Source organism: Hylobates moloch, unplaced genomic scaffold (assembly GCF_009828535.3).
Source record: "Hylobates moloch isolate HMO894 unplaced genomic scaffold, HMol_V3 SCAFFOLD_9, whole genome shotgun sequence".
Taxonomy (NCBI): domain Eukaryota; kingdom Metazoa; phylum Chordata; class Mammalia; order Primates; family Hylobatidae; genus Hylobates; species Hylobates moloch.
Genome location: NW_026652284.1, coordinates 7,649,099 through 7,664,813, shown reverse-complemented (window position 1 = coordinate 7,664,813; position 15,715 = coordinate 7,649,099). Strand labels below are relative to the sequence as shown.

General features: G+C 49.8%; 1 protein-coding gene across 6 annotated transcripts in view; it reads right to left on the bottom strand.

The window, feature by feature from the left end:
• The window catches only part of SLC45A1 (solute carrier family 45 member 1), a 104,624-nt gene that overhangs the window by 19,342 nt on the left and 69,567 nt on the right, over positions 1–15,715 (bottom strand). For 2 of the 6 annotated variants that reach the window (XM_032758810.2, XM_032758812.2), the window contains exon 1: positions 5,791–5,868. The exons of 3 other annotated variants lie outside the window; for them this stretch is intronic. In XM_032758810.2, coding sequence (XP_032614701.1) covers positions 5,791–5,868 — 78 coding nt within the window. Of the gene's footprint in view, positions 1–5,679; positions 5,766–5,790; positions 5,869–15,715 lie in introns of those variants that run through there. One more of the 6 variants, XM_058444443.1, reaches the window with a different exon arrangement.

The following is a 15,715-nucleotide window of genomic DNA, read 5'->3' as shown; positions in this document are numbered from 1 at the left end:
TGCAGCTCCTCTGCCCCAGGAGGCCGAAGCCCAGTGCCTTCCCTACTCAGAGAGAGGACCCCCGTCCCGCAGGTCCCCACCTCAAACTCAAAGGGACCATCCCCCAAACAGAGGCTCGGTCAGGACTGTCCTGAGGAAGTGAGAGCCTCTCAGCTCCTCTCAGGCCTCCAAGGACACCAGGCTATTTTAGGACCTGCGGCCCATTTCCAGGGCTAATTTTGCCCTTCCCTGAAGGTCCCAGGGGGCCAGAGAGGAAGAGAGACTGGGCATGGTTAGGAACCACCCCCGGGCACCCTGAGTGCTTCCTCGCGGTGCTGGGACAGCTCCTCTGTCACCAGATAGAGTCACAGCCAGTCCTCTCCAATCCCTAACGCTTGTGTTCCGTCCTTCGCGGTAGGCCAGGGGACTCTCCCTAAAGGCAGCTGAATGGGCTTAACACAAGCCCTTTTCCTTCAGCACCCATTGACAAGTGAGTTTTAGTCCAGTGGGGAGAACTGAGGATTTGACAGTGTTCGAAAATGCTTTCTTTAAAGAAATAAGCCAAACTCTGGAATCCCGCAGTCACAGACAACACGCGAATGCAGAGGGACAGAACCAGGGAGAGCTGAGAAACAGATCCCCACCCCTCAGCTTCAACTTACTTTTTTTTTTTTTTTTTTGAGACAGAGTCTTGCTCTGTCACCAGGCTGGAGTGCAGTGGCGTGATCTTGGCTCACTGCAACCTCCGCCTCCCAGGTTCAAGCCATTCTCTTGCCTCAGCCTCCCGAGTAGCTGGGATTACAGGCACCCACCACCACACCCAGCTAATTTTTATATTTTTAGTAGAGATGGGGTTTCACCATGTTGGCCAGGATAGTCTTGATCTCCTGACCTCGTGATCTGCCCACCTCGGCCTCCCGAAGTGCTGGGATTACAGGCGTGAGCCACTGCGCCTGGCCTCAACTTACTTTTTAAGCATTTTCACAATGCCCGTGACCTAGGTAAGGAGTGAGCAAGTTCAAGGCCTTCCCAGATAGACATCCCTCCACTCCCCTCCCGCGCTGTCCTCTGCCCAGCTGGGGTTTGCAATCTGCACCACTTAGGCACCGGTTCCAAAGTGTCGAACCATTTTTCACTGCTTTGAAATTAATCTGGATTATTAATATTAACAGAATGGATTGTAATATGTTAGCTTGTGTGTTTTAGCCAATGTCCACTTTTATAAGCACAAGGAGAGAAAAGCTGCTCAGATCAGAGGGAAAGGGACAGATACCAACATGACAGAGGGGGCGGGGGTTCCAGGATTCTCTCAGACACAGCCCACCTGCTCCACAAAAAAGCAACAGACTAAATTCCCTTTGAAGTCCTTCCCGAGACGTAGGCCCCAAATTGGGACAACTTTCCCAACATTGATTTCTGATGATGGCCCTTGTCATTGACCAAGATAAATATCACAGGCTTTCTCTCAAAATTAGTTTTAAGCTTCAAAAGTAAGGCTCTTTTTTTCTGACATTAACTTACCATACCACTTTCCATCACACTATCACTAGACAATAAATTATTTATGAATAACTCTGAAATTCCTCACTCCAGATTTGTATCCAAAACTCTTCCACCACCCTACCCACTCAGAGACTGTCTTTCTTCTCTTTGGAAGACACCAGTGGGGAAAATGATTGGATCTAGAGACATCCCAGCAGGATAAAGAACACTGTGTTAATCCAATGATTCATTCATCCATCCATCTACCCACCCACCTATCCATGCATCCATCCGCTCACCCACTCATCCATCCATCCACCCATCCGTCCACCCATCCATCCATCTATCCATCCACCCACCCACCCACCCATCCATCCGCCCATCCATCCACCCATCCATCCACCCATCCATCCATCCATCCATCCATCCATCCATCCATCTGCCCACCCATCCACCCATCCAATCCCCCATCCATCCATGTACCTATTGACCCACCCACCCATCCATCCATCCACCCACCCACTCACCCATCCACCCATCCATCCATCCATCCATCCATCCATCCACCCATTCACCCACCCATCCACTCATCCACTCATCCACTTGCCCACCCATCCACGTATCCATCCACCCACCCACCCATTCATCCATCCACCCATTCATCCACCAGCCACTCTTCCATCCACTCACCCACACATCCATTCATCCATCTTTCCACTCAGTCATCTACCCATCCATCCTTCCACACATCCTCTCTTCCATTCATCTATTCATCTGTCTATCCAAAAACCATCCACACATCCACCTACCTATTCTTCCACCCACTCCTGTATCTATCCTTCCATTCACCCATCTACCCATCCCCCCTTCCAAACATTTACTCATCCACCCGCCCACCTACCCAGCCTCCAATTCAGCTGAGTACCGAGTACCAAGACACTGAGATAATAGAGATAAAAGAAAGACACAGTTCTTGTCCTCGAGTTCGGTAAAAAGGTGGAGGAAAGGGCCTTTCTGGGTGGTGGAATCATTGGGTAAAAGAGAGATATGAGTAACAGTTGGGCACAGTAGGGCTGGGGTGAGAGACGAAGCCCTCAGGAAGGTCTTAGCTAATCATGGAGGGCCTTGAAGCCTTGCTAAGAGATGGATTTTATTCCAAGGTGACAGGAAGTGATATAGCAGAGACAGAGTCTCCTGCCACTTCTATAAATGACTTATCCTGTGGCCTTGGAAAATACCACGCTTTCCTGTAGGAAGAGAACAGATGAACCTAAGAACTATGTAGACAACTAATACTTCATTTGAAATAGAATTCACTTATAAGGAGTAAATCAAGATTAACATGTTTAAAAAGCTAAGCTTATTTATGTTCCTCACTGGCCTAGCTCAAGCACTTCTGCATGGTAAAACCTGGTGATTGGCGGGTCTTTCTTCCAAAAACCCAAGTAGCAGTTAGCATCCCCTGGAGTTTCATTCATCAAAAGCACAGAAATAGAGCGCCAGTTCCAACACTGTAAGACCATCTCCTTCAGAGTCGGAGGCGAGACCCAGCACAGGTGAGGTGGACAGTTGGATCGGACTCCGCCCAAAGTTCACAGCCCCACGTATGCCCTCAGTGGCCAACTCCCTTTCCGTCCCTCTGCCCAGCCTCTCCCCACCTTCAGGCACACAGGCGTACCTCCCACTCTTTCTAATCAGCATTTAACCATAATGTGAACTTGAGTGCATTAGAAAACTTCCCTTTAAATTCGGAATGAAGAACTGTGGCCCAGTTTGGAAAATTTTCAGCTTTAAACAGCATATGGCAGAAGTGTGTGTGTGTGTGTGTGTGTGTGTGTGTGTGTGTGTGTGTGTATATATAGAGAGAGAGAGAGAGAGAGACAGACAGACAGACAGAGTCTCCCTCTATCTAGCGCTGGCTGGAGTGCAGTCATCATGGCTCACAGCAGCCTCAACCTCCCTGGGCTCCAGTGATCCTCTCACCTCAGCCTCCCAAATAGCTGGAACTACAGGTGCACACCACCACATCAGGCTAATTCTTGTATTTTTTTGTAGAAATGGGGTTTTGCCATGTTGCCCAGGCTGGCCTCAAACTCCTGGGCTGAAGTGATCCATCTGCCTTGGCTTCCCAAAGTGTTGGAATTACAGGCATGAGCCACCATGCCCAGCCCCTGAAGTGTCTTTTTGAAAAGAGGAGCCTCTTTGACCTTATTTGAAGTGGACTGTGTAGACAGCCCACTTCTCTACCTGCAAGAGGACAACTCTACTGCCACCTCCGCCGCGCCCCACTGCAGCTTGTCCTAGCAGAAGGGAGAGCCTCACACACTCAATGAACTTCTTTCTAGTATCTGAACCAGAATTAAACGTAGTTTAATCCTGGCTGGGAAAAAGTCTTTATTAAGGATTCATCTTCAAATCTGGGGATCAGCATTACCATTTTTATTAAAACTACATTTAGTAAAAGCTGTTCACAAATGTTTATTATAAGAAGAATTTTAGAAACTCATTTTTGAGGCCGGGCACGGTGGCTCACGCCTGTAATGCCAGCACTTTGGGAGGCTGAGGCGGGTGGATCACCTGAGCTCAGGAGTTCGAGACCAGCCTGGCCAACATGGAGAAACCCCGTCTCTACTAAAAATACAAAAAATTAGCTCGGCATGGTGGCGGGTGCCTGTAATCCCAGCTACTCCGGAGGCTGAGGCAGGAGAATCGCTTGAACCCAGCAGGTGAAGGTTGTAGCGAGCCGAGATCACACCACTGCACTCCAGCCTGGGCAACAGAGTGAGACTCTATCTCAAAAAAAAAAAAATAAATCCATTTTTTAAGGTTCCCATAAAAATGGGTGAAAGTGGAATTTAAGATCATAAAATCTAATTTTCATACACAAATACAAACATTCGCCAGACCATCTTTACTGCACCATATGACCATTTACTCGGTCAAAAGGAAATCCACTCATCTCCCTGGATCCCCTGAAGGTTATACAGGGGGCCCACTGTGCTTCCAGAGTACAGAGGATGTTTAAAGTAACAGATCCCTCAAACTGTGTTGTGGGAAGTTTAAGCAGCAAATGATTAATAAAAGTAATCAATGTCCATGTAGTTTGAATGCTTACAATGATCCTACTATCAGCTGAAATTTCCTCATTTCTTTCTTCTCTTTATGAAAATGGGCTCCCCCCACGGGGTTGCCTTGGGCCACCTCCCTTCCTCAGGCGTATTTGCTTATTTGTTTATTTGAGACGGAGTCTCACTCTATCGCCCAGGCTAGAGTGCAGTGGCACGATCTGGGCTCACTGCAACCTCCACCTCTCATGTTCAAGAGATTCTCCTGCCTCAGCCTCCCAAGTAGCTGGGATTACAGGCATGCGCCACCACGCCCGGCTAACTTTGTATTTTTAGTAGAGATGGGGTTTCACCATGTTGGCCAGGCTGGTCTCGAACTCTGACCTCAGATGATCCACCCGACTCCGCCTCCCAAAGTGCTGGGATTACAGGCATGAGCCGCCGCGCCCGGCCCCTCATGCTTCTTTCTACCCATTCTCAAAATTCTTCAGTGAGGTCCTCCAGGACCAGGAAGGGGCTCTACGGACTTGGGAGGGTGCACTTAATAGGCTAGTTACTGAATTGTGGCTGTTTCCCACTTTGCATCTCCGGCAGCTTGACCCCTACTCCAGGGCCAACTTTTCCCAAAAGCCCAGGCCAGGTGCAGCCTGAACGTAGCTTTCCTCCGCCCCTGACTCTGCTTCCCTGTAAGAGCTGAAAAACATGCACGCTGTCACTCTAGAAATAATTGGAGAAGTTGCTTATTGCCGTGGGCAGAAGGAGCTGAAGGGCTTCCACCTCAGCGCGTTCCCCTTGGTGCTGACTCGCTCGGGAAAGGGGACTCCTCGGTGCCCTCGCTAAGTAACCCTGGGATGCTGAGGGGCGTTGCCAGGCCCTTGGTCAACAAGAGGGCTCAGCCCCACGCAAGAGGTGAGCCGGGAGCGGATGACACCTGCCCAGGTGACCAGGGACCAGGCCTCCGGCTCAAGGAGCGCATCAGGAGCTGGGGCCAAGGCCTGGGTTTCCTCCCCTTGCCAGCAAGGATGAGAGCACCTGCCATCTGGCCGGCACCCTCCCCTGGGCCCGAGGCTCCTGCCCTCGGAGGAGCGAGACGGGGGAGCTCCGTGGACTCTGCAATTCATGAGACTTCCACGAGGAACAAAGGTCTCCGTACCGGCCTCGGGTCCCGATCTCGGCGCCCTGACTACCCCGGGGCCCAGGGCGCGGCGCTCCGGCAGGCACGGAGCCAGGGAGCGGGCGGAGGGCGCGGAGGAGACGGCGGTACCTGTGGGTGGAGACGGCAGGCATCCCTGTCCCCGCTGGGCTGCTGCCTGCCCGGCCGCGGTCCCGGCTGCTGCAGCATCACCCGGGGCGGGGCGCTGACGTCACGGCCGCAGCCTCCGCATCCGCGCGGGGCCCGGAGCCTTAAAGCGGCGCCGCGCCCAGGGCCCCGCGGGCGGGAGGGGAGCCCGGTGTCCTCCTGGGCCCTTCCCGCGGGAGGCCCGTCCCGGTGCTTCGCGCACGACGGCGCGGTCTGCAGGATCTGCCAGGATCCCGGAGGAAAACGTCCGCCCGGCCTCACAGTTCTCACTGTTTTCTTCTGATTTTAAAAGAAATAAATACATTTTCGTGTCTTCATGTATAAATGGATACCCATGTGTTCGCGGATACATGAATGCCGCAGTGCGTGTGCCAAGCCTGTGCCCATGTGCGCAGTGGGGGAGCCGGGCCTGCTGGAGGCTTCGCGACTCTGGGCCCGGAGCTGTCTAAGGCACTGGGGATGCCGCAGAGAACAAGGCAAAGTTCCCGCCCCCGGGGGAACTTTGTAATGTAAGTAAATACATAAATACTTTATGTATTTATTATTTATTTCCTTTTTAAAAATACAGAGAGACAGGGCCTTGCTATGTTGCCCAGGCTGGTCTCGACTCTTGGGCTCAAGTGATCCTTCTGCCTCGGCCTCCCAAAGTACAGGTGTGAGCCACTGCACCCGGCTGCATGACATTTAAGAGAGAGACACACACACATTAAACAAGACATAAAATAAATGGTATGTCAGAAGACGGCAACGCCCTAGAGAAGGGGTTAGAGAGGGTGGGGCTGCGGAGGCGCTGGCCTTGCAGGTTTTCATCAGGTTGTTGGCGAGTCCTCACCTCGAAGGTGACACTAGAAGGAGGACTTGCAGTGCAGGCCGGGCGCGGTGGCTCACACCTGTAATCCCAGCACTCTGGGAGGCCGAGATGGGCACATCACCTGAGGTCAGGAGTTCGAGACCAGCCTGGCCAACATGGCAAAACCCCATCTCTACTAAAAAGATAAAAATTAGCCACACCTGGTGCTGGGTGCCTGCAATCTCAGCTACTCAGCTGAGGCAGGAGAATCACTTGAACCTGGGAGGCAGGGGTTGCAGTGAGCTGAGATCGTGCCACTGCACTCCAGCCTGGGCCACAGAGTGAGACTCCATCTCAAAAAGAAAAGAAGGACCTGAGGAGCTAGGGGGGCCAGCCAGGCTGACGTGTGGGGAAGGTCACGCCAGGCACTGGGAAGAGCAAGTGCAAAGGCCGGGGGCAGAAGTGAGCTGGGCTGAGTCCGATAATTATGGATCCAATACTTACGCAGCCGGTAGTGGAATTATAACCCCAGGGACGTGCTGCAGAGGGGAGGCACGGGGCCCTGTGGAAGTTTACAGTGGCGGATTCCATCCCACTGGGAGGGTCGAGGGCTCCTCAAGGAGCCCTACCAGGCCGAGTGGAGAGAACAGCATGTCCCACACAGAGGGCTCAGAGGGCTCAGCACAGAGGGCTCAGAGGGCTCAGCACTGGCAGAGCTCCAGGAGGGGAGAGGGCCTGGAGGCACACAGCAAAGGCAGTGGAGGGGGACAGGGATGCAGAGGCCCGGGAAGGAGGTGAGGGCTGGGGAGGTGGGACAGGCTCAGGTGTGGCCTTTTAGGCAGTTGCCATTTTCTAAGAGCAAAGAGAAGCCTAGAAAGGTTTTATGTAGGTGAGCGGATGACATGAATCCTATTCATAGTTAGCAAAGATCATAAAGCTTAGAGTGAAAACGGATTGGAGGGAACCAGGGAACCACATGGACGCACCGGGTGGCCCAGGTGGGAGAGTCGGGGGTGTTGGTGGAGGGACAGAGGTGATGGTTTGGCCAGGGACTTAGGACTCCGTGATTGATTGAAGGTGAGGGGGTACAGGAACGGAGAGGGTGGTGCTAAGAAGTTTCTAGCTTGAGCAGTGAGGGAAGAGGGTGGATTCATGGAAGCCAGAGCAGGTGTGTGCTGGAGTGAATGCCATAGGTTTGCTTTGGGATCTGCTGAGCTTCAGGGCCTTTGCAGCCTCTAGGCCACTAGAGACTTGGGTCTGGAGCTCAAAGATGCTCCTTTGTGAGTCCCCTGCACATGGGAGCTAATTGCAGGTGAACTTGGACCTCTCACTGCCAGGGAGAGGCGCAGGGCAGAGGGCCCCAGAGGACACCGTGGGAATTTCAACAGCTCCTCCCCAGGCTGAAGAGAAGGAGCCATTGGAGGGGGCTGGTTCTGGCTTCTTTTATCTCTATAACAGGGTAATAGTTAGAAAAAAATACCAGTGTGCTTTTCTATTTTGCATGCAAGTGGCCTGCCATTAACTGATGACCTTTAACACCTCAGGGACTTAATGCAATAGAAGCTTACTTCCGCATGAGGTTGGCAGAAGTGTGCCTGATGGGTGGGGACCTCTGTGAAGCCATTCAGGGATCCTGGTTGCCTCCATCTTGCTCTGCCCTGGTGCACTGAGGGAGGAGCCCAGGCGGTGTGTGCCCGCGGGGCCAGGTGTGCAGGAGGCCCACGTTCCACTCGAATCCCATTGGCTAGGACCCTGCCACACAGCCACACCGGCCACACCCAACCCACAACAGGGCTGAGAGATGGGGCCCCTGTCCCCAGGAGAGGAGGAGATGGGGGTGGGGAGTCGCTGGCTTCAACCGCTTCTATAACTTTTAGCTACTTGCAGAGGGGAGAGAAGATGGGGAATGCTGAGAAAACTTAAAGATCATCTCGAGGTTCTGATGTTCACAACGGGATTTGCAGCAAGAGAAGAGGTTTGAAATCTAAGCATTGTTGAGAAAGAAAGGGATTTTGAAAATTCCTTTGACCTTTTTTAAACTTCCAAAGTGAGAACCTTCTAAGGCTAGAGCTTTTGCTTTTTAGCCCCTCCAAGTTCAAGGCAGAGAGCGGTGTTTCTCCCTGGGGGTAGACAAGATCTCTCCTGTCTCCACAATAGGTCTAGACTGGGGGCCAGAGCGGAAGGGGCTGACAGAACATGCAGGAAAGACAAGAGACGCTCGCCCTTCCGGTCCTGGGTGTGGGGGGAGGAAGGCAGAGGGAGGAGGGACAGTGAGGGGGAGGAAGGTGGTTGGGGTGCATCCCAGCTCCTTTCTCCCTGCGCCTCAGCCCTGTCGTGGCAGAGTTTGCTCTGGGCAGAGTCCCCATACACCAACACAGTGGCCGCAGCCCGGCAGGGGGGTCAGAACAGTGGGGGCTCTAATTTGCCCTGTGAGGCTCCCGTGCTCCCATTCGGTGCCTGAATGCAGAGCTGCAGCTGCAATGGCCCCGTGGGGCAGGGACATGACAGGCAGGGGTGGGGGTACCCTCAGCCTCAGTGTGGGAAGGACAGTTGGGCCAGGAGGCTGGGTGGGGAGACTTTGGCAGAGAGACCTGGAGGGGTCTACAGGGCCAGCCAGGGCCCCAGGGAGGCAGAAGCCCCACCAACTCCACGGCAGGATCCAAGGAAAAGAGGGGACTGCTGCAGCCCTGCCACGTACACAGGGACCGGCAGGCAGCCAGGAGGGCACAGGAGCCCCATCACTGCCCCAGCCCAGAAAGGAACAGAGGATGGAGACAGGACATGCGCAGTGTGAACCCAGAGAGAGACCCAGTCGGACCCAGAATAATAGGCTCCAACAGTGCAGAGGAGAGCTGGTGTGAGGCGGTGGAAGCCTGTCACCTGCCATCCCTGGGTGTCCACAAGGTGGTGGAAGAGTCCCACCTTTCCCGGGAGGCAGCGGGAAAACCTCGGATCAGGAGGCGGGGAAAGGGAAAAGCTTTTCCTGACCTTGTAAAGATTCTTGGTTCTAAGGCTGGATTTTTCTTTCTACTTTGTGAACACACTTTTTCTGCAAAGCACGCGGCCAAGTGAATTTTTTGAATAATGTTATTTGTAATAACAGATCTCGTGCTAGTCACTGTGTTAAGGTTTTTACGTATTTTAACCTCATGTAGTCGTCATAGCTTTAGAAATGGGCCACCATTTCTTTTCTATCCAGAAGGCTGAGACTTGGACGGAGTAGGGACATGACACAGGCAAGGTTGGAGCAGGAGAGCCTCCCAGGCCTTGAGGTCATTCCTCCATTTGTGCAGCGATTATTACAGCATCTGCCGTCCTCTGGTGCGGGCGGGAGGTGGGATTCGGAGATGGCATCCGAATCCCCTTGGCCATGTCCTCAGTCCTCAGCCTCCTCAAGGGACTGTGCCATCCCACTGTCTCTATCACCCCTGCCCGTCCCATTCCCTGACTTACAACGTGGTCAGCTTGTGGCTCCCAATTCAGATCTGAGCAATGACAGACATGGGTGTGTGTGTGTACCTGTGTGTACAAAGTGTGTGCTGTGCAAACATAGAGAAAGGTGCCTTTTCGGCCGGGCATGGTGGCTGAATCCCAGCACTTGGGGAAACTGATGCAGACAGATGACTCGAGCCTAGGAGTTCAAGACCAGCCTGGGCAACACAGTGAAAGCCTGTCTCTGCCAAAAATACAAAGAATTAGCCAGGCGTGGTGGTGTGCACCTGTAGGTAGTTCCAGCTACTTAGGGGGCTGAGGTGGGAGGATCACCTGAGCCGGAGAAGTCAAAGCTGCAGTGAGCTGAGACTGTGCCACTGCACTCCAGCCTGGGCAAGAGATCTTGTCAAAAAAAAAAAGCAAAAACAAAAACCACGAAGTGCATTCTTCTCTTACATTATGTGGAGTTAATGAATTATTGGCGACCTGCAGTCAGTATTTCCTTCCACGCTTCACGTAGCCTCTGTGGCTCTGACGTGATCTAGACTCATACACACACACAAGCATGTACACATATGTGCACACATGCTCTCAGATATGTGCACATACATGCACACATGTGCGCACACACACGCTCTTATACTGTCAGATATGTGCACACACATACACGCACGCTATTCCTATTGCCACGCCTTCGCCTGGTGGGAGCCCAGCAGCCACCCTGAAACTTTGAGTTAGAATCCAGACGTTTTGTGTCCATATGAAAAAAGTCACAAAATTACAGTCCTGTAATGACAACACATTGCAAACTCCAGAGGACAGGGCCATCCAAGTCTTTTTTGGCGCCTCCTGCAACACCTGGCAGAGGCCAAGCACTGACACCCACATGCTCATTTGGTTGAAGTTGTGCGATTTGCCTGGGCACACATGGGCACACCGTGGGATAAAACACATTGTCCTGGGCTGCCCTGGGCATGCCAGTGAAACTCCATTGAACCATTTCTGCAGGAAAATGAATTCTGATTTCCAAACGTGTGTCCTTCTTATAACGTACTTGTGGAAGCAAACCCTGGGCTTCAGATCTTCTAGAAGAACTGGGGCAAGGGGGAATTAGAACCTACAGGGTCATGGTTGCACTCTGAGCTGAGCCGGAGCATGAACCCAGGGTCTAGACGTTGGGCAATGCTGGAGCCAAAGGGCGTTGGGCCACCGAGGTTCTAGAACTAAGGTGGTGGAATCCAGGCGTGGTTGGCACCCAGGCAGCTACAGCCTCCCTGTTCGTGGGCTGGGTAAAGCCTCATTGGGTCACACAGTTGCCAAATAAAATACAAATACCCAGTTAAATTTGAATTTCAGATAAACAGAGAGTAATTTTTATGCTCAGCATGTTCCAGGCAACATTTGGCATTCTGTATTCTGATTTGCTCCACTTGGCAACCTTATTGGGACAGCTCCTGGAACCAGGCAGAGGCAGCCACCAGAGAAGCTCAAGGCCCTCTGAGGCTCAGCCTGCTGCCCCATGCCTGGGAGCCCCCCCTCCCCGCTTCGATTTGCAATTCACCTGTGAGAACAGTCAACACCCAACATCCATAGAGAAGTCCCAGCCAACATCTGCTTTGGTCTGGAAAGAAGCAACTGCCAGACAATATGTGGCTGGGATCTTTAAAGTTTGAGTGGCTTTTGTGCTTTATCTGTTTGTTCAATTTATTAAAATTCTGAATCGACTAACCAGAACTTTCTAAACACTTAACTACTCATTATGCAACTAATAAAAGCATAAACATTTCAAATTATTTTAATCTTTGATCTTAATAACATCATGAATTATTAAACTTTTATATTATGAAATATGATGCAGAAAAGTGCACAAAACAATACAAACGCTCAATGATTTATCACACACATGCAACCCCCAGCCAGGCCTAGAATAAAATAGAATAGAATATCCCTAGAAGCCCTCTTCACACCATCCATAGTATCAAACCTTTCTCCTCTCAACCCCTGCCGAGAGCTCATCCCTATTCTGGCTTTTATGTTCATTGCTTTCTGGCTTTTTTCTATAGCATGTGTCTTAGTTTGGATTCCCCCAAAAACTGTTAGTTTACTGGGGAAGTGATCCCAGGAAGCAGAAAGAGAGTGAGACGGGGAAGAGGGAAAAGCTAATAAATTTATGAATTACCAAGTCTTCCATGTAAGTAACCGGGGCTCAGTCCAGCTTGGAATCTATTTCTCACAATTCTAGAGGCTGAGAAGTCCAAGATCAAAGCATGACAGTTCCAGTGTTTTGTGAGGGCCCAATTCTTGGTCCATAGATGGCCATCTTCTCACTGTGTTCTCTTACCTGGTGGAAGGAATGAGATAATTCTCTGGGGTCTCTATGATAAGGGCACTAATCTCATTAATGAGGGCCCCACCCTCATGACCTAATCACTTGCAAAAGACCTCACCTCTCCAAATACCATCACGTTGGGAATTAGGTTTCAACACATGAATTTTAGGGGGACACGACCATTCAAGTCTATAGCACCTTATTATTGTCCTGCTGGAGGGTAGGGGAGCTGGGGCATGTATTTACCAAATTCTGGTTGAGAGCTGCCCCTGGGGGTGCTAACTGCCTTACACTTGCAGTTGCATTTGTTGGCAGCTGTATTAGCTCAGCTGCTAAAACAAAATACCATAAACAAGGTGGCTTAAACAAGAGAATTGATTTTCTGACAGTTCTGAAGTCTGGAAGTCCAAGATCAGGGTGTCAACATGGTCAGGTTCTGGTGAGGCCTCTCTTCCTAGTTTGTAGACAGCTGCCTTCTTGCTGTGTCCTCACATGATAGAGAGAGAAAGAGAGGGAGAGAGAGAGAGAGAGAGAGAGCAAGCAAGCTCTCTGATGTCCTTTTTTTTTTTTTTGAGATGGAGTCTCACCCTGTCATCTAGGCAACAGAACTAAGCAGTGTGTTCAGTGCAACTGAACAACTCCGATGCAAGCTCCATGTTTCCTGGTGGACTGTAAACTGTGCCATCCACACAGTGATCCTGAAAGCTACAGTGTCCATCCCTGAACTGTAAGGTTTAGTTTAGCCTTAAAAAAAATACTGTATATAAATGGAATCAGAAGTATGCATTCTCCTATGTCTAGTTTCTTTTGTTCATCTTGACTTTGAGAGTCTTCTGTGTTGTTGCATGTAGTTCTAGTTCATTTTCATAACTGTGTGTGTTCCATTACATGGATATACCTTCCGATATTTATCCATCCTCCTATTGACAGACACTTGGGCTTGAGGCTTAATACTCTTTAGGGTTGATATAGATAATGCTGCTATGGACATTGTTATCCACATTTTTGGTGTATGGATGTAGGTATCTCTGTTGGGCATATACCCAGAAGTGGCATTTGGGGGTAAATATAGGTTCACCTTTAGCAGGTAATGTCAGTTTCCCAAAGGGTTGTACTAATTTACACTCTCAGCAGTGAGTATAGCTCACTCACTTACACAATTCGATATTGTCTTTTACTTTCTTTCTTTCCTTTTTTTTTTTTTTTTGAGACAAGGTTTTGCTTTGTCGCCCAGGCTGGCGTGCAGTGGCGCAATCTCAGCTCACTGCAATCTGCAACCTCTGCCTCCTGGGTTCAAGTGATTCTCCTGCCTCAGCCTCCCGAGTAGCTGGGATTACAGGTTCACGCCACCATGCCTGGTTAGTTTTTGTATTTTTAGTAGAGATGGGGTTTCGCCATGTTGGCCAGGCTGGTTGCGAACTCCTCAAGTGATCCTCCCACCTTGGGCTCCCAAAGTGCTGGGATTAAAGGCGTGAGCCACCGTGCCCGGACTTCTCTTTTACTTTCAGCCATCTGGTAGATGTACACTGGCAGATAATGACAGTTATAATTTACATTTCCCTATGAGTAATGAGGTTAAGCACCTCTTCATGTTTATCAACTGTCTCAGTATCTCCTCTGTAAAGGGCCTAATCAAGCCTTTTGCCCATATTTCTATTTAGTTGTCTGTCTTCTTTATTGATTTATAAGCCTATGTTGATGTGTTGTGTATCTGGATACAAGTCCTTCAGACGTCTTTTTTTTTTTTTTTTTTGAGACAGGGTCTCGCTCAAATTATAGAAAAATAGCACATCTAAACATGAAAAGTAAAACAATAAAATTTCTAGAAGTTAACATAGGACAATATATTTATAACCTTGAAGTAAGAAAATATTTCTTAAGTAGGGCGGAAAATACCATACAATTGATCAACTGGACCATATTAAAGTTAAGAACTTGCAAAGGGGCCGGGAGCAGTGGCTTACGCCTATAACCCGAGCACTTTGGGAGGCCGAGGTGGGCAGATCACTTGAGCTCAGGAGTTCGAGACCAGTCTGGGCAATATGGCGAAACCTTGTCTCTACAAAAAACACAAAAATTACACCAGGCATGGTGGTGCATGCCTGTAGTCCCAGCTACTCGGGAGGCTGAGGCAGGAGAATCACTGCCTCCTGAGGCAGGAGGCTGAGGCAGGAAGGTTGCTTGAACCTGGGAGGTCAAGGCTGCAGTGAGCCGAGATTGCATCACTGCACTCCAGCCTGCGTGACAAAGTGAGACCCTGTCTCAAAAAACAAACTTTAAGCATTTGAGAACAATACATTGATTTGAGAAGAACTGAAACTTTTGCATATTTTCAATCTATGAGCATTATATATGGATCTCCAGCTATTTAAATCTTTTAAAATTTATTTCAATAATATTTTATAGTATACAGGACATAGGTACAAAAACTACAAAAATTAGCCAGGCCTGTGGTACGTGCCTGTAGTCCCAGCTACTTAGGAGGCTGAGGCAGGAGAATCGCTTGAGCCCAGGAGGCGGAGGTTGCAGTGAGCTGAGATCACGCCACTGCACTCCAGCCTGGATGACAGAGCCAGACTCTGTCTCAAAAAAAAAATTTAAAAAAAAATTTTTTTAATGTAAAACCCACAATTTCATTGTGGTAAATTCTTGTATTTATTATTGAATGATTTGCTTTGCTAACGTTTTTCAGAGACTGGCCTGCTGTAATTTTCCCTTTTAGAAATGTCCTATTGGGTTTTGGTTTCAAGGTCATGCTTGTCTCATAAATTAGAGAGAGCTTCCCCTTCCCTCCCTTGATTTTCTTCTCTTTCCAGGAAGGATTCGGGTAAGATTGGCATTATATTTTTGTTAACTGTTTAGAAGAACTCATCAGTGAAGCAGCTGGGACCAGAGTTTTCTTTGTGGAAAAATTTATAATTGTGAATTCGATTTCTTTAACAGTTATAGGCTATTCAGATTTTGTATTTATTTCCTTCCTTCCTTTCTCTCCTTCCTTCCTTTTTTTTTTTTTTTTTGCCTCACTCTGTTGCCTAGGCTGGAGTCCAGTGGCGCGATCTTGGCTTACTGTAACCTCTGCCTCCTGAGTTCAAGCGAAAGTATTTTTTGATAGAGACGGCGTTTCTACCAACACCCTACCAAAGCCTACCATGTTGGCCAGGCTGGTCTCAAACTCCTGACCTCGAGTGATCCACATGTCTTGGCCTCCCAAAGTGCTGGGATTATAGGCATGAGCCACTGCGCCCAGCTAGATTTTATATTTCTTTTTGTGATAGATTGGTGATATGTGTTTTCCAAGGAAATTGTCCAATTCCTCTTAATTTTAATTTTGGCACAAA